The following is a 22,753-nucleotide window of genomic DNA, read 5'->3' on the forward strand; positions in this document are numbered from 1 at the left end:
CAGAGTCAATGAGCGAGGGCACCGGTACAGAGTCAATGAGCGAGGGCACCGGTACAGAGTCAATGAGCGAGGGCACCGGTACAGAGTCAATGAGCGGGGGCACCGATACAGAGTCAATGAGCGGGGGAACCGGTACAGAGTCAATGAGCGGGGGCACCGGTTAGCTGAGGTAATATATACATGTAGGTAGAGTTATTAAAGTGAATATGCACAGATGATAACAACAGAGAGTATGTGCCTGTCTGTTTCGGTATTTTTATATTTTATATAAATGTGTCTACTGAATACAGATGTGTGTGCATCTGTGTGTGTGTGTGTGTGTTTGTATGCATGTCCGTGCGTGTGTGCATGTGTGCATATATTTATAGTCTTACCAGTATTGTTGCCCAGTCCCCTCATAGGTCCTTTGTGATAGAGGTTGACTCTGTCCTCATAGGGGGGCTCTATTTGGTGGTCAGAGGATCCTAGGGAATGCAGGTCTGGACCACAATGGCTATGCTGACTACTGTATGAACCCCTGCAACCTGGAGAGGGGGAGGGATGGAGGGAGAGAGAGAGAGAGAGATTGAGAGAGAGAGAGAGAGAGAGACAGACAGACAGACAGACAGAGAAAGATATCAGCCCTGAGTGTTGACTTGGTTTTCTCCAGCTGAATGTAATTGAAACGACACCACTTCCAGAAAGAGATCCACCCTCTCCTCTCCTTTTATTTATTATAATTTCAGTGAGAGCTACATGTCTGTTTCTGTCTTTTCCAGCCTCTACTCCCATATTGTCTAGCATCTATTAGCCTCTAATAGCCTCTACTAGCCTCTACTAGCCAACAGTAAATTAGTCTCTACTAGCCTAAATTATGCTCTACTCACCGATATTTTTATTTCATTTATTTTATTTCACCTTTATTTCACCAGGTATGCAAGTTGAGAACAAGTTCTCATTTACACCTGCGACCTGACCAAGATAAAGCAAAGCAGTTCGACACAAACAACAACACAGAGTTACACGTGGAATAAACAAACATACAGTCAATAATACAGTAGAAAAAGTCTATATTCAGTGTGTGCAAATTAGGTATGTTAAGGGAGGTACGGCAATAAATAGGCCATGGTGGTGAAGTAATTACAATATAGCAATTAAACACTGGAATGGTAGATGTGCAGAAGATGAATGTGCAAGTAGAGATATTGGGGTGCAAAAGAGCAAGATAAATAAATAAACCCAGTATGGGGATGAGGAAGTTGGATGGGCTATTTACAGATGGGCTATGTACAGGTGCAGTGATCTGTGAGCTGCTCTGACAGCTGGTGCTTAAAGTTAGTGAGGGAGATATGAGTCTCCAGCTTCAGTGATTTTTGCAGTCCGTTCCAGTCATTGGCAGCAGAGAACTGGAAGGAAAGACGGCCAAAGTAGGAATTGGCTTTGGGGGTGACCAGTGAGATGTACCTCCTGGAGCTGCTATGGTGACCAGTGAGCTGAGATAAGTCAGGGCTTTACCTAGCAAAGACTTGTAGATGACCTGGAGCCAGTCGGTTTGCGACAATGGGTGTTGGAGGCTATTTTGTAAAGGACATCGCCGAAATCGAGGTTCAGTAGTATGATCAGTTTTACGAGGGTATGTTTGGCAGCATGAGTGAAGGATGCTTTGTTGCGAAATAGGAAGCCGATTCTAGATTTAATTTTGGATTGGAGATGCTTAATGTGAGTCTGGAAGGAGAGTTTACAGTCTAACCAGACACCTAGGTCTTTGTAGGTATCCACATATTCTAAGTCAGAACCGTCCAGTAGTGATGTTGGACAGGCAGGCAGGTGCGGGCAGCGATCGGTTGAAGAGCATGCATTTAGTTTTACTTGCATTTAAGAGCAGTTGGAGGCCATGGAAGGAGAGTTGTATGGCATTGAAGCTCGTCTGGAGGTTAGTTGACACAGTGTCAAAAGAAGTGCCAGAAGTATACTGAATGGTGTCGTCTGCGTAGAGGTGGATCAGAGAATCACCAGCAAGAGCGACATCATTGATGTATACAGAGAAGAGAGTCGGCCCGAGAATTTAACCCTGTGGCACCCCCATAGAGACTGCCAGAGGTCCGGACAACAGACTATCCGATTTTACACACTGGACTCTATCAAATAAGTAGTTGGTGGACCAGGCGAGGCAGTCATTTGAGAAACCAAGGCTGTTGAGTCTGCCGATAAGAATGTGGTGTTTGACAGAGTCGAAAGCCTTGGCCAGGTTGATGAAGACGGCTGCACAGTATTGTCTCTTATCATTTAGCACCTTGAGCGTGGCTGAGGTGCACCCATGACCAGCTCTGAAACCAGATTGCATAGCAAAGAAGGTACGGTGGGATTCGAAATGGTCGTTAATCTTTTTGTTAACTTGGCTTTCGAAGACCTTAGAAAGGCAGGGTAGGATAGATATAGGTCTTTAGCAGTTTGGGTCTAGAGTGTGTCCCCCTTTGAAGAGTGGGATGACTGCTGCACCTTTCCAATCTTTGGTAAACTCAGACAGGTTGAACAGGCTAGTAATAGGGGGTTGTAAAAATTTTCGGCAGATCATTTTAAGATAGAAGTCTCTACTGATACAGATATAAGTCTCTACTAGCCTATATTAGTCTCTACTAGACTATATTAGACTCTCCTAGCCTATATTATACTCTACCAACCTATATTAGTCTCTACTAGCCTATAATTGTTTACTCCATGTGTAACTCTTTGTTGTATGCTCACACTGCTATGCTTTATCTTGGCCAGGTCGCAGTTGCAAATGAGAACTTGTTCTCAACTAGCCTACCTGGTTAAATAAAGGTGTTCTCAACTAGCCTACCTGGTTAAATAAAGGTGTTCTCAACTAGCCTACCTGGTTAAATAAAGGTGAAAAAAAATAAAAAAAAAAATAACAGTCTCTACAAGCCTAAATTAGTCTCTACTATCCTACATTAGTCTCTACTAGCCTATAACAGCCTCTACTCGCCTATATTAGACTCTACTAGTCTACAGTATATTAGTCTCTACTAGCCTATATTCGACTCTTCTAGCCTATATTAGTCTCTACTAGCCTATATTAGACTCTACTAGCATATATTAGACTACTAGTCTATATTAGTCTCTACTAGCCTATATTCGATTCTAGTAGCCTATATTAGTCTCTACTAGCCTATATTAGACTACTAGCCTATAACAGCCTCTACTAGCCTAAATTAGGCTCTACTATCCTATATTAGTCTCTACTTGCCCACAGTATATTTGCCTCTACTATCCTCTACTAGCCTGTAATTTCTTCTACTAGTCTCTAATATTCTCTATTAGCCTCGACTGGCCTATATTATCCGCTACTAGCCTATATTAGCCTCTACTAGCCTTTCTAGCTTATACTACCCTCTAATAACCTCTATTAGCCTACAGTATATTAGCCTGAACTAGCCTCTAATATCCTCTACTAGCCTCTAATGGCCTCTAAGTAGGCTCTATTAGCCTATACTAGTCTACAGTATATTAGACTCTACTGACCTATATTGGCCTCTACTGGCCTATATTAGTCTCTACTAGCCTATATTAGTCTCTACTAGCCTATATTAGTCTCTACTAGCCTATATTAGCCTCTGCTAGCCTATATTAGCTTCTAATAGCCTACAGTATATTAACATTCAGTAGTCTCTAATAGACTCTACTAGCCTCTAATATCTTCCACTAATCCTGTATTATCCAGTCTACTATACCCCCCCCCAGCACCTCTAGTCCTGTCTTCTCCAGTCTACTATACCCCCCCAGCACCTCTAGTCCTGTCTTATCCAGTCTACTATACCCCCCCAGCACCTCTAGTCCTGTCTTCTCCAGTCTACTATACCCCCCCCAGCAAGTCTAGTCCTGTCTTATCCAGTCTACTATACCCCCCCCAGCACGTCTAGTCCTGTCCTCTCCAGTCTACTATACCCCCCCAGCACCTCTAGTCCTGTCTTCTCCAGTCTACTATACCCCCCCAGCACCTCTAGTCCTGTCTTCTCCCGTCTACTATACCCCCCCAGCACCTCTAGTCATGTCTTCTCCAGTCTACCATACCCCCCCCAGCACGTCTAGTCCTGTCCTCTCAAGTCTACTATACCCCCCAGCACCTCTAGTCCTGTCTTCTCCAGTCTACTATACCCCCCCAGCACCTCTAGTCCTGTCTTCTCCAGTCTACCATACCCCCCCCCCAGCACGTCTAGTCCTGTCCTCTCCAGTCTACTATACCCCCCCCCCAGCACCTCTAGTCCTGTCTTCTCCGGTCTACTATACCCCCCCAGCACCTCTAGTCCTGTCTTCTCCAGTCTACCATACCCCCCCCCCCCCCCAGCACGTCTAGTCCTCTCTTCTCCAGTCTACTATACCCCCCCAGCACCTCTTGTCCTGTCTTCTCCAGTCTACTATACCCCCAGGGTACAATGCGATATCATTGGATAAACTCTCCATACACATGAACACACATACACACCACACACTTGGCTCATTTTCCCAATGAGGTTAAACCCCGGACAATAAGAGGCCTGAATCTGTCCAGCACCATTAGAGAGGACAAGCGTTTGTCTACACTGGGGGATCTGGAGGCAATGTCATCAACGTATGAAAAGGGAACTCATTAGAGGAGGAGAGGGGAGGGAAGAGGAGAGAGGGATAAGGAGAGAAGGAGGAGGAGAGAGGGATGAGGAGAGAGGAGGGGAAGGAGGGGAGAGTGAGGAGGAGAGAGGGAGGGGGATGAGGAGAGAGTGATAAGGATGAGGAGAGAGGGATGAGAAGAGAGGAGGTGGAGGTGGAGGAAGAGAGAGAGGAGGAGAGGAGAGGGGGATGAGGAGAGATGAGGGGGAGGCAGAGAGAGGGATGAGGGGAGAGGAGAGGAGAGAGGGATGAGGAGAGAGGAGAGGGATGAGGAAAAAGTCAGTGGCGCTACAATAGCAGATACAGTTCCTGACAGCGATATTTCTACAGTGTATATTGTGCTGATCCCAGTGATAGAGAAGGGTCATTTACCATGTTACTGTTTAGGGAGGGCAGAGATGTTGTAATGTACTGTAATATCTATAGAGCACGTTGTCTAACGGCAGCAATAAAATAGGAGGATGTAAAACGACCTTTTCCACATTGTGTATTTCCCCTTCCTCTTGGCAGGAGTCCCAAAACACAGACACCTATGACCTTTTCTTGCTGAACGCTTGTTAATTACACTGCTTTACAAATGAATGGCAGGGCCTGCCTAGGAGGACGAGAGGAGTGAAGATGGAGAGGAGAGGGGAGGGGAGCTGAGAGAGATAGATAGAGAGAGAGACAGAAAGAGAGGGGTGCAGTGTGTGTGTGTGTGTGTGTGTGTGTGTGTGTGTGTGTGTGTGTGTGTGTGTGTGTGTGTGTGTGTGTGTGTGTGTGTGTGTGTGTGTGTGTGTGTGTGTGTGTGTGTGTGTGTGTGTGTGTGTGTGTGTGTATGTGTGTGTGTGCATGTGCGTGTGTGTGTGTGAGAGAGAGAGAGAGAGAGAGAGAGAGAGAGAGAGAGAGAGAGAGAGAGGGAGACCCAAGACTAGATAATTAGTTATAAACTGAAGGCAGCTGCCTCCCTTTGACACCCCACTGATGGTTATTTACAAAGATAAGTGTTTGAATATGGGCAGAGAAGAGGAGAGAGGATGTAGGGAATAGAGAAAAGGAGAGCACTAATTAGAGTAATGGACACACTCCTTCATTGCCTGTTTCATTCTTGTCATCCACCTCTCTTCTCCTCTCTTCCCTCCCTTCTTTGATGTCTCATGGACGCTTACTGAGTCACTGCTGAGGCTCCCCAAATCAAAGTGTACAACTGAAGTTAGGATGGAGGGATGGAGAGAAATAAGGGGGGATGGAAGGAGGGAGGGATGGATGGAGAGAGGGACGGTTGGAGAGAGGGACGGTTGGAGAGAGGGATGGATGGAGAGAGGGACGGTTGGAGAGAGGGACGGTTGGAGAGAGGGATGGATGGAGAGAGGGACGGTTGGAGAGAGGGATGGATGGAGAGAGGGACGGTTGGAGAGAGGGATGGATGGAGAGAGGGACGGTTGGAGAGAGGGATGGATGGAGAGAGGGACGGTTGGAGAGAGGGATGGATGGAGAGAGGGACGGTTGGAGAGAGGGATGGATGGAGAGAGGGACAGTTGGAGAGAGGGACGGTTGGAGAGAGGGATGGATGGAGAGAGGGACGGTTGGAGAGAGGGATGGATGGAGAGAGGGACGGTTGGAGAGAGGGACGGTTGGAGAGAGGGATGGATGGAGAGAGGGACGGTTGGAGAGAGGGATGGATGGAGAGAGGGACGGTTGGAGAGAGGGACGGTTGGATAGAGGGATGGATGGAGAGAGGGACGGTTGGAGAGAGGGATGGATGGAGAGAGGGACGGTTGGAGAGAGGGATGAATGGAGAGAGGGACGGTTGGAGAGAGGGACGGTTGGAGAGAGGGAGGGTTGGAGAGAGGGACGGTTGGAGAGAGGGACGGTTGGAGAGAGGGAACTGGCCTCCCATGACACCATCAGAAAAACACAAGGAGGAGACAAGAAAAGGAATATGCAAAAGTCCCCTGCTGTGTTCTGCTCTTAACTTCCTGTCTGTGTGCTAAAAAAGGAAACCCGGATGGTATTATCATAAGTTACTGTATAAATATAATGATAAAACCACAGTGCGGCACCACTAAGTATTTCTTCAGCCCGCTGCTCCTGGGGATTTACCTCAGTCTATAAACAAAGACATTGAAGTTCTTACTTTGATGTTTCTGCTCAATGTCAATGACTATCAAACTTCTGAATCAAGACTTTATTATGATTAAACGAGTAGCTGGCGCAACACAACCCACACATTCAGTAGCGCAGTCATGCAATAACTAAGAGTGTGTGTTCACTGTCAGCTCCCATCTTGTTTCAACAGAAGAAATAAATTATATCCTAAGAGTAATAGCACTTCACAATTCTGACAATGGAATTTAGTCTAATCTCTGTAACCGATGGACGTGAACATGACCTGACAACAGCTAAGGCCATCTCATAGAATGTGTCTACATTCATGTCAACAGAACTCTCTGCAAACAGCACAACCTTGGCCTGTGTTCTGTTCTCTACAACGTGGCCCTTGAAGCATCACGACTCAGCTGTATAAATGCAGTATTCAGAAGCACTGAACCTTCAGAGACGACATTCAACAAACACACACACAGACGCATGGATGGTATTATAATAAGGTACAATAAATATCATCATAAAACCACATCGCGGCACGTTAGTGTAGAATGATGGGTCTGTTATTGGGGTCACACCCCCATCTCTAGTGCCACACCACAATCCCTAGTGTCACACCCCCATCCCTAGTGTCACACCCCCATCCCTAGTGTCACACCTCATCCCTAGTGTCACACCCCCATCCCTAGTGTCATACCCCCATCCCTAGTGCCATACCCCCATCCCTAGTGTCACACCCACATCCCTAGTGTCACACCCCCATCCCTAGTGCCACACCCCCATCCCTAGTGTCACACCCCCATATCTAGAGCCACACCCCCATCCCTAGTGTCACACCCCCATCCCTAGTGCCACACCCCCATCCCTAGTGTCACACCCCTATCCCTAGTGCCACACCCCCATTCCTAGTGTCACACCCCCATCCCCAGTGTCACACCCCCATCCCTAGTGTCACACCCCCATCCCTAGTGTCATACCCCGATCTCTAGTGTCACACCCCATCCCCAATGTCACACCCCCATCTCCAGTGTCACACCCCCATCCTCAATGTCACACCCCAATCCCCAGTGTCACACCACAATCCCCAGTGTCACACCCCTATCCCTAGTGTCACACCCCCATCCCTAGTGCCACACCCCCCATCCCTAGTGTCACACCCCATCCCTAGTGCAACACCCCCATCCCTATTGCCACACCCCCATTCCTAGTGCCACACCCCCATCGTATTGCCACACCCCCATCCCTATTGCCACACCCCCATCACTATTGCCACACCCCCATCCCTTTGAAACAAATCTACATTTTAAAAAGTCTAATAAATCCTTGTATTATAGCATAGACCTTCACAATAAATCCATTATTTATTTGAGACAGGTCTAAAGAAACATGATATGAAGAAAATGTAGTCTATTTTAGAAGAACAGAATAGCATAGTCTGAGTTGTCCTTATGTTAGATCTGGCTATACCATATGGCTGTGGGCTACATTAGTTAATTTAGAAGACAAGATTTACTTAGAATTCCATGGCATTATTTTATATTGTTATTATAATTGTTGTATTATATGACCACTTTTTCTCCCCAATTTTGTGGTATTGGTAGTTACAGTCTTGTCTCATCGCTGCAACCCCCATACGGACTCGGGAGAGGCGAAGGTCGAGAGCCGTGCGTCCTCCGAAACACAGCCAAGCAGAACTACTTTTTGACACGATGCCCACTTAACCCGGGAAGCCAACCGCACCAATGTGTCGGAGGAAGCACCGTATACCTGGCGACCGTGTCAGCGTGCATTGTGCCCGGCCCGCCACAGGAGTCACTAGTGCACGATGAACATCCCTGCCGGGATCATCCCTGCCAAACCTTTCCCTAACCCGGATGACGCTGGGCCAATTGTGCATTGCCCCATGGGTCTCCCGGTTGTGGCCGGCTGCGACAGAGCCTGGACTCGAACCACGCTCTCTAGTAGCACTGTGATGCAGTGACTAGGACCACTGCGCCCCTCGGGAGGCCATTTTATATTATTTTATAGTATTTTTGTTTGTGTATTTCTTATGAATCCCAATTAGCTGCTACCAAGGCTACTCTTCCTGTGGTCCAGCAAAATGAAGGCGGTTTATACCATTTTAAAGACATTACAATACATTCACAGATTTCACAACACACTCTGTGCCCTCAGGTCCCTACTCCACCACTACCACATATCTACAGTACTAAATCCATGTGTGTGTGTGTGTATAGTGTGTATGTTATCGTGTGTGTGTGTGTGTGTATGCATGTGTATGTGCCTATGTTTGGGTTGCTTCACAGTCCCTGCTGTTCCATAAGGTGTTTTTTTGTTGTCTGTTTTAAAATCTAATTTTACTGCTTGCATCACAGTTACTTGATGTGGAATAGAGTTCCATGTAGTCATGGCTATATGTAGTACTGTGTGCCTCCCATAGTCTGTTCTGGACTGTGAAGAGACCTCTGGTAGCATGTCTTGTGGGGTATGCATGGGTGTCAGAGCTCTGCGGCAGTAGTTCAAACAGACAGCTCAGTGCATTCAACATGTCAATACCTCTCACAAATACAACTAGTGATGAAGTCAATCTCTCCTCTACTTTGAGCCAGGAGAGATTGACATGCATGTTATTAATGTTATCTCTCTGTGTACAGACAGGGGCCAGCTGTGCTGCCCTGTTTAAAGCCAAATGCAATTTTCCTAAGTCCTTTTCTGTGGTACCTGACAACATGACTGAACAGTAGTCCAGGTCTGACAAAACTACACAAAACTAACGTCGCCGGTCTACTAGCTGCCACCGATCCTTCTTCCTTTTCTATTGGTTATGTCTGTTTTGTGTTTCACCTGGTTTCATGTTGGTTAATTAGGGGAGGTATTTAATTCGACATTTCCTTTGGGGTTTTGTGTGAGTTTTGGGTTTAGTTTTATTAGCTCATGTTCGACAGGTGGGTTTTCCCTGGACTGTGTCTGAGTGGGGTTTTCGTGGCTGCTACTGTAGTCCGGTGTCCTGTTGTTTTTTTGAGCTAGTTAAATAAAATGCCCTTTTCCTTGGAACTCGTTTCTCCTGCGCCTGACTCCACACCCACATCTCCTTGGGGAGAATTGACACTGAAACAAACTGCAGCTCTTTGTTAAGTGTTGCAGTCATTTCAGTCGCTGTAGTAGCTGACGTGTATAGTGTTGCAGTCATTTCAGTCGCTGTAGTAGCTGACGTGTATAGTGTTGCAGTCATTTCAGTCGCTGTAGTAGCTGACGTGTATAGTGTTGCAGTCATTTCAGTCGCTGTAGTAGCTGACGTGTATAGTGTTGCAGTCATTTCAGTCGCTGTAGTAGCTGACGTGTATAGTGTTGCAGTCATTTCAGTCGCTGTAGTAGCTGACGTGTATAGTGTTGCAGTCATTTCAGTCGCTGTAGTAGCTGACGTGTATAGTGTTGCAGTCATTTCAGTCGCTGTAGTAGCTGACGTGTATAGTGTTGCAGTCATTTCAGTCGCTGTAGTAGCTGACGTGTATAGTGTTGCAGTCATTTCAGTCGCTGTAGTAGCTGACGTGTATAGTGTTGCAGTCATTTCAGTCGCTGTAGTAGCTGACGTGTATAGTGTTGCAGTCATTTCAGTCGCTGTAGTAGCTGACGTGTATAGTGTTGCAGTCATTTCAGTCGCTGTAGTAGCTGACGTGTATAGTGTTGCAGTCATTTCAGTCGCTGTAGTAGCTGACGTGTATAGTGTTGCAGTCATTTCAGTCGCTGTAGTAGCTGACGTGTATAGTGTTGCAGTCATTTCAGTCGCTGTAGTAGCTGACGTGTATAGTGTTGCAGTCATTTCAGTCGCTGTAGTAGCTGACGTGTATAGTGTTGCAGTCATTTCAGTCGCTGTAGTAGCTGACGTGTATAGTGTTGCAGTCATTTCAGTCGCTGTAGTAGCTGACGTGTATAGTGTTGCAGTCATTTCAGTCGCTGTAGTAGCTGACGTGTATAGTGTTGCAGTCATTTCAGTCGCTGTAGTAGCTGACGTGTATAGTGTTGCAGTCATTTCAGTCGCTGTAGTAGCTGACGTGTATAGTGTTGCAGTCATTTCAGTCGCTGTAGTAGCTGACGTGTATAGTGTTGCAGTCATTTCAGTCGCTGTAGTAGCTGACGTGTATAGTGTTGCAGTCATTTCAGTCGCTGTAGTAGCTGACGTGTATAGTGTTGCAGTCATTTCAGTCGCTGTAGTAGCTGACGTGTATAGTGTTGCAGTCATTTCAGTCGCTGTAGTAGCTGACGTGTATAGTGTTGCAGTCATTTCAGTCGCTGTAGTAGCTGACGTGTATAGTGTTGCAGTCATTTCAGTCGCTGTAGTAGCTGACGTGTATAGTGTTGCAGTCATTTCAGTCGCTGTAGTAGCTGACGTGTATAGTGTTGCAGTCATTTCAGTCGCTGTAGTAGCTGACGTGTATAGTGTTGCAGTCATTTCAGTCGCTGTAGTAGCTGACGTGTATAGTGTTGCAGTCATTTCAGTCGCTGTAGTAGCTGACGTGTATAGTGTTGCAGTCATTTCAGTCGCTGTAGTAGCTGACGTGTATAGTGTTGCAGTCATTTCAGTCGCTGTAGTAGCTGACGTGTATAGTGTTGCAGTCATTTCAGTCGCTGTAGTAGCTGACGTGTATAGTGTTGCAGTCATTTCAGTCGCTGTAGTAGCTGACGTGTATAGTGTTGCAGTCATTTCAGTCGCTGTAGTAGCTGACGTGTATAGTGTTGCAGTCAATTCAGTCGCTGTAGTAGCTGACGTGTATAGTGTTGCAGTCATTTCAGTCGCTGTAGTAGCTGACGTGTATAGTGTTGCAGTCATTTCAGTCGCTGTAGTAGCTGACGTGTATAGTGTTGCAGTCATTTCAGTCGCTGTAGTAGCTGACGTGTATAGTGTTGCAGTCATTTCAGTCGCTGTAGTAGCTGACGTGTATAGTGTTGCAGTCATTTCAGTCGCTGTAGTAGCTGACGTGTATAGTGTTGCAGTCATTTCAGTCGCTGTAGTAGCTGACGTGTATAGTGTTGAGTCACATAGTATGAAGAATACAATTGAAAAAAAGCTGAATAAAACTGAAATATTTTGTGCGCACATGCAGATATTCTGTGATGAGGGGTTAACAAAGAAATAGGTCCTCCTATATGCTTCATTTAGAGTTATTAATGTATCTTTAGTTGTTCTACAAACATTGGGCTACATGTTGATTTTTAATATATTGTAAGGCTGAATGATGAGACTCTAATGATGGTTTGAAAAAAGGCATGAGCTCTGCTTTGTTTTTTTCCGCAGGCTGTACACACTACATTAGTCTCTCATTCACAATGTGACAAGTATTTGATAATGCCTCGATTTTCACTGTGGCATCCCCGTTGTGGCTGTAATGCACCCTAAAAAAATAATACATGCCTTTTGCTGTGCAATCTGAGGCTCTCACATGAGTCTCTGTCAAGTGACGACAGACACATCGGGAACACAACTGCGCGTGTCCTTATCCAATTCCCAGGTGCATATTGAAGATATTGGAAGAACTGTCCACATTTATTTTTCGTCAGCCAACAAGATGCGTGAGGCATAACGAACAGCAAAAGCACTATCCTATGTCAATCAACTATCCCCATTAGTACAAAAGTTGACCTATTCTATTCTGTGTGAAAAATAAATATTCCAAACATAGTCTGGGATAGTTGTAGAATGTGATAGATCCTAAATTAATACAACCACTAGCATAAAAAATATGTTTTATGCAATGAGCTTGACGCTACAGATCAGAACGTTTAGCTTAATTTTTTTTTAAACTATTAGGCTATTTCTTGACATTATAAGTGCAGCAATGTGCACATGGTTGCAGGCTATAAGTGTGAATGTTCCATTAGCAGGAAAACAACATGATCAAAAGTGACCATCAATGTGATTCTGCTTGTATTGCTTCTATTATAAAGGTGCATTTTATATGGTGGAAATGATCTTCCCCAAACTTGAAACTCACACTGCTTATGTATGTAGTTAGGCTCTATACCCCTTGTAAAGCAGATTAATGTGCTTCATTTTAAGAAGTTATTTGGCCACTTTAGTTATCTAAACATATAGACCTATGGGCTAGGCTACATGAGGTGTGATACTAACCTTACAGGACTATGGGCTAGGCTACATGAGGTGTCATACTAACCTTACAGGACTATGGGCTAGGCTACATGAGGTGTGATACTAACCTTACAGGACTATGGGCTAGGCTACATGAGGTGTGATACTAACCTTACAGGACTATGGGCTAGGCTACATGAGGTGTGATACTAACCTTACAGGACTATGGGCTAGGCTACATGAGGTGTGATACTAACCTTACAGGACTATGGGCTAGGCTATATGAGGTGTGATACTAACCTTACAGGACTATGGGCTAGGCTACATGAGGTGTGATACTAACCTTACAGGACTATGGGCTAGGCTACATGAGGTGTGATACTAACCTTACAGGACTATGGGCTAGGCTACATGAGGTGTGATACTAACCTTACAGGACTATGGGCTAGGCTACATGAGGTGTGATACTAACCTTACAGGACTATGGGCTAGGCTACATGAGGTGTGATACTAACCTTACAGGACTATGGGCTAGGCTACATGAGGTGTGATACTAACCATACAGGACTATGGGCTAGGCTACATGAGGTGTGATACTAACCATACAGGACTATGGGCTAGGCTACATGAGGTGTGATACTAACCTTACAGGACTATGGGCTAGGCTACATGAGGTGTGATACTAACCATACAGGACTATGGGCTAGGCTACATGAGGTGTGATACTAACCTTACAGGACTATGGGCTAGGCTACATGAGGTGTGATACTAACCATACAGGACTATGGGCTAGGCTACATGAGGTGTGATACTAACCATACAGGACTATGGGCTAGGCTACATGAGGTGTGATACTAACCATACAGGACTATGGGCTAGGCTACATGAGGTGTGATACTAACCATACAGGCCTATGGGCTAGGCTACATGAGGTGTGATACTAACCTTACAGGACTATGGGCTAGGCTACATGAGGTGTGATACTAACCTTACAGGACTATGGGCTAGGCTACATGAGGTGTGATACTAACCTTACAGGACTATGGGCTAGGCTACATGAGGTGTGATACTAACCTTACAGGACTATGGGCTAGGCTACATGAGGTGTGATACTAACCTTACAGGACTATGGGCTAGGCTACATGAGGTGTGATACTAACCTTACAGGACTATGGGCTAGGCTACATGAGGTGTGATACTAACCTTACAGGACTATGGCTAGGCTACATGAGGTGTGATACTAACCTTACAGGACTATGGGCTAGGCTACATGAGGTGTATACTAACCTTACAGGACTATGGGCTAGGCTACATGAGGTGTGATACTAACCTTACAGGACTATGGGCTAGGCTACATGAGGTGTGATACTAACCTTACAGGACTATGGGCTAGGCTACAATGAGGTGTGATACTAACCTTACAGGACTATGGGCTAGGCTACATGAGGTGTGATACTAACCTTACAGGACTATGGGCTAGGCTACATGAGGTGTGATACTAACCATTACAGGACTATGGGCTAGGGCTACATGAGGTGTGATACTAACCATACAGGACTATGGGCTAGGCTACATGAGGTGTGATACTAACCATTACAGGACTATGGGCTAGGCTACATGAGGTGTGATACTAACCTTACAGGACTATGGGCTAGGCTACATGAGGTGTGATACTAACCATAAGGACTATGGGCTAGGCTACATGAGTGTGATACTAACCTAAAGGACTATGGGCTAGGCTACATGAGGTGTGATACAACCATACAGACTATACAGGACTATGGGCTAGGCTACATGAGGTGTGATACTAACCATACAGGACTATGGGCTAGGCTACATGAGGTGTGATACTAACCATACAGGCCTATGGGCTAGGCTACATGAGGTGTGATACTAACCTTACAGGACTATGGGCTAGGCTACATGAGGTGTGATACTAACCTTACAGGACTATGGGCTAGGCTACATGAGGTGTGATACTAACCTTACAGGACTATGGGCTAGGCTACATGAGGTGTGACACTAACCTTACAGGACTATGGGCTAGGCTACATGAGGTGTGATACTAACCTTACAGGACTATGGCTAGGCTACATGAGGTGTGATACTAACCTTACAGGACTATGGGCTAGGCTACATGAGGTGTGATACTAACCTTACAGGACTATGGGCTAGGCTACATGAGGTGTGATACTAACCTTACAGGACTATGGGCTAGGGCTACATGAGGTGTGATACTAACCTTACAGGACTATGGGCTAGGCTACATGAGGTGTGATACTAACCTTACAGGACTATGGGCTAGGCTACATGAGGTGTGATACTAACCTTACAGGACTATGGGCTAGGCTACATGAGGTGCGATACTAACCATACAGGACTATGGGCTAGGCTACATGAGGTGTGATACTAACCATACAGGACTATGGGCTAGGCTACATGAGGTGTGATACTAACCTTACAGGACTATGGGCTAGGCTACATGAGGTGTGATACTAACCTTACAGGACTATGGGCTAGGCTACATGAGGTGTGATACTAACCTTACAGGACTATGGGCTAGGCTACATGAGGTGTGATACTAACCTTACAGGACTATGGGCTAGGCTACATGAGGTGTGATACTAACCTTACAGGACTATGGGCTAGGCTACATGAGGTGTGATACTAACCTTACAGGACTATGGGCTAGGCTACATGAGGTGTGATACTAACCTTACAGGCCTATGGGCTAGGCTACATGAGGTGTGATACTAACCTTACAGGACTATGGGCTAGGCTACATGAGGTATGATACTAACCTTACAGGACTATGGGCTAGGCTACATGAGGTATGATACTAACCTTACAGGACTATGGGCTAGGCTACATGAGGTGTGATACTAACCTACAGGACTATGGGCTAGGCTACATGAGGTGTGATACTAACCTTACAGGACTATGGGCTAGGCTACATGAGGTATGATACTAACCTTATAGGACTATGGGCTAGGCTACATGAGGTGCGATACTAACCTTACAGGACTATGGGCTAGGCTACATGAGGTATGATACTAACCTTACAGGACTATGGGCTAGGCTACATGAGGTGTGATACTAACCTTACAGGACTATGGGCTAGGCTACATGAGGTGTGATACTAACCTTACAGGACTATGGGCTAGGCTACATGAGGTGTGATACTAACCTTACAGGACTATGGGCTAGGCTACATGAGGTGTGATACTAACCTTACAGGACTATGGGCTAGGCTACATGAGGTGTGATACTAACCTTACAGGACTATGGGCTAGGCTACATGAGTGTGATACTAACCTTACAGGACTATGGGCTAGGCTACATGAGGTGTGATACTAACCTTACAGGACTATGGGCTAGGCTACATGAGGTGTGATACTAACCTTACAGGACTATGGGCTAGGGCTACATGAGGTGTGATACTAACCTTACAGGACTATGGGCTAGGCTACATGAGGTGTGATACTAACCTTACAGGACTATGGGCTAGGCTACATGAGGTGTGATACTAACCTTATTAAAACATACAGGACTATGGGCTAGGCTACATGAGGTGTGATACTAACCTTACAGGACTATGGCTAGGCTACATGAGGTGTGATACTAACCTTACAGGACTATGGGCTAGGCTACATGAGGTGTGATACTAACCTTACAGGACTATGGGCTAGGCTACATGAGGTGTGATACTAACCTTACAGGACTATGGGCTAGGCTACATGAGGTGTGATACTAACCTTACAGGACTATGGGCTAGGCTACATGAGGTGTGATACTAACCTTACAGGACTATGGGCTAGGCTACATGAGGTGTGATACTAACCTTACAGGACTATGGGCTAGGCTACATGAGGTGTGATACTAACCTTACAGGACTATGGGCTAGGCTACATGAGGTGTGATACTAACCTTACAGGACTATGGGCTAGGCTACATGAGGTGTGATACTAACCTTACAGGACTAATGGGGCTAGGCTACATGAGGTGTGATACTAACCTTATTAAACATACAGGACTATGGGCTAGGCTACATGAGGTGTGATACTAACCTTACAGGACTATGGGCTAGGCTACATGAGGTGTGATACTAACCATACAGGACTATGGGCTAGGCTACATGAGGTGTGATACTAACCATACAGGACTATGGGCTAGGCTACATGAGGTGTGATACTAACCTTACAGGACTATGGGCTAGGCTACATGAGGTGTGATACTAACCTTACAGGACTATGGGCTAGGCTACATGAGGTGTGATACTAACCATACAGGACTATGGGCTAGGCTACATGAGGTGTGATACTAACCATACAGGACTATGGGCTAGGCTACATGAGGTGTGATACTAACCTTACAGGACTATGGGCTAGGCTACATGAGGTGTGATACTAACCATACAGGACTATGGGCTAGGCTACATGAGGTGTGATACTAACCTTACAGGACTATGGGCTAGGCTACATGAGGTGTGATACTAACCATACAGGACTATGGGCTAGGCTACATGAGGTGTGATACTAACCTTACAGGACTATGGGCTAGGCTACATGAGGTGTGATACTAACCTTACAGGACTATGGGCTAGGCTACATGAGGTGTGATACTAACCTTACAGGACTATGGGCTAGGCTACATGAGGTGTGATACTAACCTTACAGGACTATGGGCTAGGCTACATGAGGTGTGATACTAACCTTACAGGACTATGGGCTAGGCTACATGAGGTGGGATACTAACCTTACAGGACTATGGGCTAGGCTACATGAGGTGTGATACTAACCTTACAGGACTATGGGCTAGGCTACATGAGGTGTGATACTAACCTTACAGGACTATGGGCTAGGCTACATGAGGTGTGATACTAACCATACAGGACTATGGGCTAGGCTACATGAGGTGTGATACTACCATACAGGACTATGGGCTAGGCTACATGAGGTGTGATACTAACCTTACAGGACTATGGGCTAGGCTACATGAGGTGTGATACTAACCATACAGGACTATGGGCTAGCCTACATGAGGTGTGATACTAACCATACAGGACTATGGGCTAGGCTACATGAGGTGTGATACTACCTTACAGGACTATGGGCTAGGCTACATGAGGGGTCATACTAACCATACAGGACTATGGGCTAGGCTACATGAGGTGTGATACTAACCTTACAGGACTATGGGCTAGGCTACATGAGGTGTGATACTAACCATACAGGACTATGGGCTAGGCTACATGAGGTGTGATACTAACCTTACAGGACTATGGGCTAGGCTACATGAGGTGTGATACTAACCTTATTAAACATACAGGACTATGGGCTAGGCTACATGAGGTGTGATACTAACCTTACAGGACTATGGGCTAGGCTACATGAGGTGGTGATACTAACCATACAGGACTATGGGCTAGGCTACATGAGGTGTGATACTAACCATACAGGACTATGGCTAGGCTACATGAGGTGTGATACTAACCTTACAGGACTATGGGCTAGGCTACATGAGGTGTGATACCTAAACCATACAGGACTATGGGCTAGGCTACATGAGGTGTGATACTAACCATACAGGACTATGGCTAGGCTACATGAGGTGTGAAACTACCATACAGGACTATGGCTAGGCATACATGAGTGTGATACTAACCATACAGGACTATGGGCTAGGCTACATGAGGTGTGATACTAACCTTACAGGACTATGGGCTAGGCTACATGAGGTGTGATACTAACCTACAGGACTATGGGCTAGGCTACATGAGGTGTGATACTAACCTTACAGGACTATGGGCTAGGCTACATGAGGTGTGATACTAACCTTACAGGACTATGGGCTAGGCTACATGAGGTGTGATACTAACCATACAGGACTATGGGCTAGGCTACATGAGGTGTGATACTAACCTTACAGGACTATGGGCTAGGCTACATGAGGTGTGACAACTAACCTTACAGGACTATGGGCTAGGCTACATGAGGTGTGATACTAACCTTACAGGACTATGGGCTAGGCTACATGAGGTGTGATACTAACCATACAGGACTATGGGCTAGGCTACATGAGGTGTGATACTAACCATACAGGACTATGGGCTAGGCTACATGAGGTGTGATACTAACCTTACAGGACTATGGGCTGGCTACCATGAGGTGTGATACTAACCTTACAGGACTATGGGCTAGGCTACATGAGGTGTGATACTAACCTTACAGGACTATGGGCTAGGCTACATGAGGTGTGATACTAACCTTACAGGACTATGGGCTAGGCTACATGAGGTGTGATACTAAACCTTACAGGACTACTGGCTAGGCTACATGAGGTGTGATACTACCTTACAGGACTATGGGCTAGGCTACATGAGGTGTGATACTAACCTTACAGGACTATGGGCTAGGGCTACATGAGGTGTGATACTAACCTTACAGGACTATGGGCTAGGCTACATGAGGTGTGATACTAACCTTACAGGACTATGGGCTAGGCTACATGAGGTGTGATACTAACCTTACAGGACTATGGGCTAGGCTACATGAGGTGTGATACTAACCTTACAGGACTATGGCTAGGCTACATGAGGTGGTGATACTAACCATTACAGGACTATGGCTAGGCTACATGAGGTGTGATACTAACCATACAGGACTATGGGCCTAGGCTACATGAGGTGTGATACTAACCTACAGGACTATGGGCTAAGCTACATGAGGTGTGATACTAACCATTACAGGACTATGGGCTAGGCTACATGAGGTGTGATACTAACCATACAGGACTATGGGCTAGGCTACATGAGGTGTTGATACTAACCATACAGGACTATGGGCTAGGCTACATGAGGTGTGATACTAACCTTACAGGACTATGGGCTAAGGCTACATGAGGTGTGATACTAACCATTACAGGACTATGGGCTAGGCTACATGAGGTGTGATACTAACCATACAGGACTATGGGCTAGGCTACATGAGGTGTGATACTAACCATACAGGACTATGGGCTAGGCTACATGAGGTGTGATACTAACCTTACAGGACTATGGGCTAGGCTACATGAGGTGTGATACTAACCTTACAGGACTATGGGCTAGGCTACATGAGGTGTGATACTAACCATACAGGACTATGGGCTAGGCTACATGAGGTGTGATACTACCCATACAGGACTATGGGCTAGGCTACATGAGGTGTGATACTAACCTTACAGGACTATGGGCTAGGCTACATGAGGTGTGATACTAAACCTTACAGGACTATGGGCTAGGCTACATGAGGTGTGATACTAACCATACAGGACTATGGGCTAGGCTACATGAGGTGTGATACTAACCATACAGGACTATGGGCTAGGCTACATGAGGTGTGATACTAACCTTACAGGACTATGGGCTAGGCTACATGAGGGTGATACCTAACCATTACAGGATACTAACCTTACAGGACTATGGGCTAGGCTACATGAGGTGTGATACTAACCTTACAGGACTATGGGCTAGGCTACATGAGGTGTGATACTAACCTTACAGGACTATGGGCTAGGCTACATGAGGTGTGATACTAACCTTACAGGACTATGGGCTAGGCTACATGAGGTGTGATACTAACCTTACAGGACTATGGGCTAGGCTACATGAGGTGTGATACTAACCTTACAGGACTATGGGCTAGGCTACATGAGGTGTGATACTAACCTTACAGGACTATGGGCTAGGCTACATGAGGTGTGATACTAACCATTACAGGACTATGGGCTAGGCTACATGAGGTGTGATACTAACCTTACAGGACTATGGGCTAGGCTACATGAGGTGTGATACTAACCTTACAGGACTATGGGCTAGGCTCTGAGGTTGTGATACTAACCTTACAGGACTATGGGCTAGGCTACATGAGGTGTGATACTAACCTTACAGGACTATGGGCTAGGCTACATGAGGGTGTGATACTAACCTTACAGGACTATGGGCTAGGCTACATGAGGTGTGATACTAACCTTACAGGACTATGGGCTAGGCTACATGAGGTGTGATACTAACCTTACAGGACTATGGGCTAGGCTACATGAGGTGTGATACTAACCTTACAGGACTATGGGCTAGGCTACATGAGGTGTGATACTAACCTTACAGGACTATGGGCTAGGCTACATGAGGTGTGATACTAACCTTACAGGACTATGGGCTAGGCTACATGAGGTGTGATACTAACCTTACAGGGACTATGGGCTAGGCTACATGAGGTGTGATACTAACCTTACAGGGACTATGGGCTAGGCTACATGAGGTGTGATACTAACCTACAGGACTATGGGCTAGGCTACATGAGGTGTGATACTAACCTTACAGGACTATGGGCTAGGCTACATGAGGTGTGATACTAACCTTACAGGACTATGGGCTAGGCTACATGAGGTGTGATACTAACCTTACAGGACTATGGGCTAGGCTACATGAGGTGTGATACTAACTACAGACTATGGTAGGCTACCATGAGGTGGGATACTAACCATACAGGACTATGGGCTAGGCTACATGAGGGTGTGATACTAACCTTACAGGACTATGGGCTAGGCTACATGAGGTGTGATACTAACCTTACAGGACTATGGGCTAGGCTACATGAGGTGTGATACTAACCTTACAGGACTATGGGCTAGGCTACATGAGGTGTGATACTAACCTTACAGGACTATGGGCTAGGCTACATGAGGTGTGATACTAACCATACAGGACTATGGGCTAGGCTACATGAGGTGTGATACTAACCTTACAGGACTATGGCTAGGCTACATGAGGTGTGATACTAACCATACAGGACTATGGGCTAGGCTACATGAGGTGTATACTAACCTTACAGGACTATGGGCTAGGCTACATGAGGTGTGATACTACCATACAGGACTATGGGCTAGGCTACATGAGGTGTGATACTAACCTTACAGGACTATGGGCTAGGCTACATGAGGTGTGATACTAACCTTACAGGACTATGGCTAGGCTACATGAGGTGTGATACTAACCATACAGGACTATGGGCTAGGCTACATGAGGTGTGATACTAACCATACAGGACTATGGGCTAGGCTACATGAGGTGTGGATATACAACCTTTACAGGACTATGGGCTAGGCTACATGAGGTGTGATACTAACCTTACAGGACTATGGGCTAGGCTACATGAAGGTGTGAATAACCTTACAGGGACTATGGGCTAGGCTACATGAGGTGTGATACTAACAACTTACAGGACTATGGGCTAGGCTACATGAGGTGTGATACTAACCTTACAGGACTATGGGCTAGGCTTACATGAGGTGTGATACTAACCCTTACAGGACTATGGGCTAGGCTACATGAGGTGTGTACTAACCTTACAGGACTATGGGCTAGGCTACATGAGTGTGATACTAACCTTACAGGACTATGGGCTAGGCTACATGAGGTGTGATACTAACCTTACAGACTATGGGCTAGGCTACATGAGGTGTGATACTAACCCTACAGGACTATGGGCTAGGCTACATGAGGTGTGATACTACCTTAGCAGAGGACTATGGGCTAGGCTACATGAGGTGTGATACTAACCTTACAGGACTATGGGCTAGGCTACATGAGGTGTGATACTAACCTTACAGGACTATGGGCTAGGCTACATGAGGTGTGATACTAACCTTACAGGACTATGGGCTAGGCTACTGAGGTGTGATACTAACCTTACAGGACTATGGGCTAGGCTACATGAGGTGTGATACTAACCTTACAGGACTATGGGCTAGGCTACATGAGGTGTGATACTAACCTTACAGGACTATGGGCCTGTCTCTTATACACATCTAGATGTGTATAAGAGGCTACATGAGGTGTGATACTAACCTTACAGGACTATGGGCTAGGCTACATGAGGTGTGATACTAACCTTACAGGACTATGGGCTAGGCTAC

General features: G+C 46.0%; 1 protein-coding gene across 1 annotated transcript in view; it reads right to left on the minus strand.

Moving 5' to 3' along the window:
* Positions 1-22,753, minus strand: part of LOC109900120 (catenin delta-2) — a 591,443-nt gene that overhangs the window by 296,151 nt on the left and 272,539 nt on the right. The window contains exon 11 of the mRNA XM_031835028.1: positions 375-524. Within this exon, the coding sequence (XP_031690888.1) occupies positions 375-524 (150 nt within the window). The remainder of the gene's footprint in view (positions 1-374; positions 525-22,753) is intronic.

Source organism: Oncorhynchus kisutch, linkage group LG11 (genome assembly GCF_002021735.2).
Source record: "Oncorhynchus kisutch isolate 150728-3 linkage group LG11, Okis_V2, whole genome shotgun sequence".
NCBI classification, from domain to species: domain Eukaryota; kingdom Metazoa; phylum Chordata; class Actinopteri; order Salmoniformes; family Salmonidae; genus Oncorhynchus; species Oncorhynchus kisutch.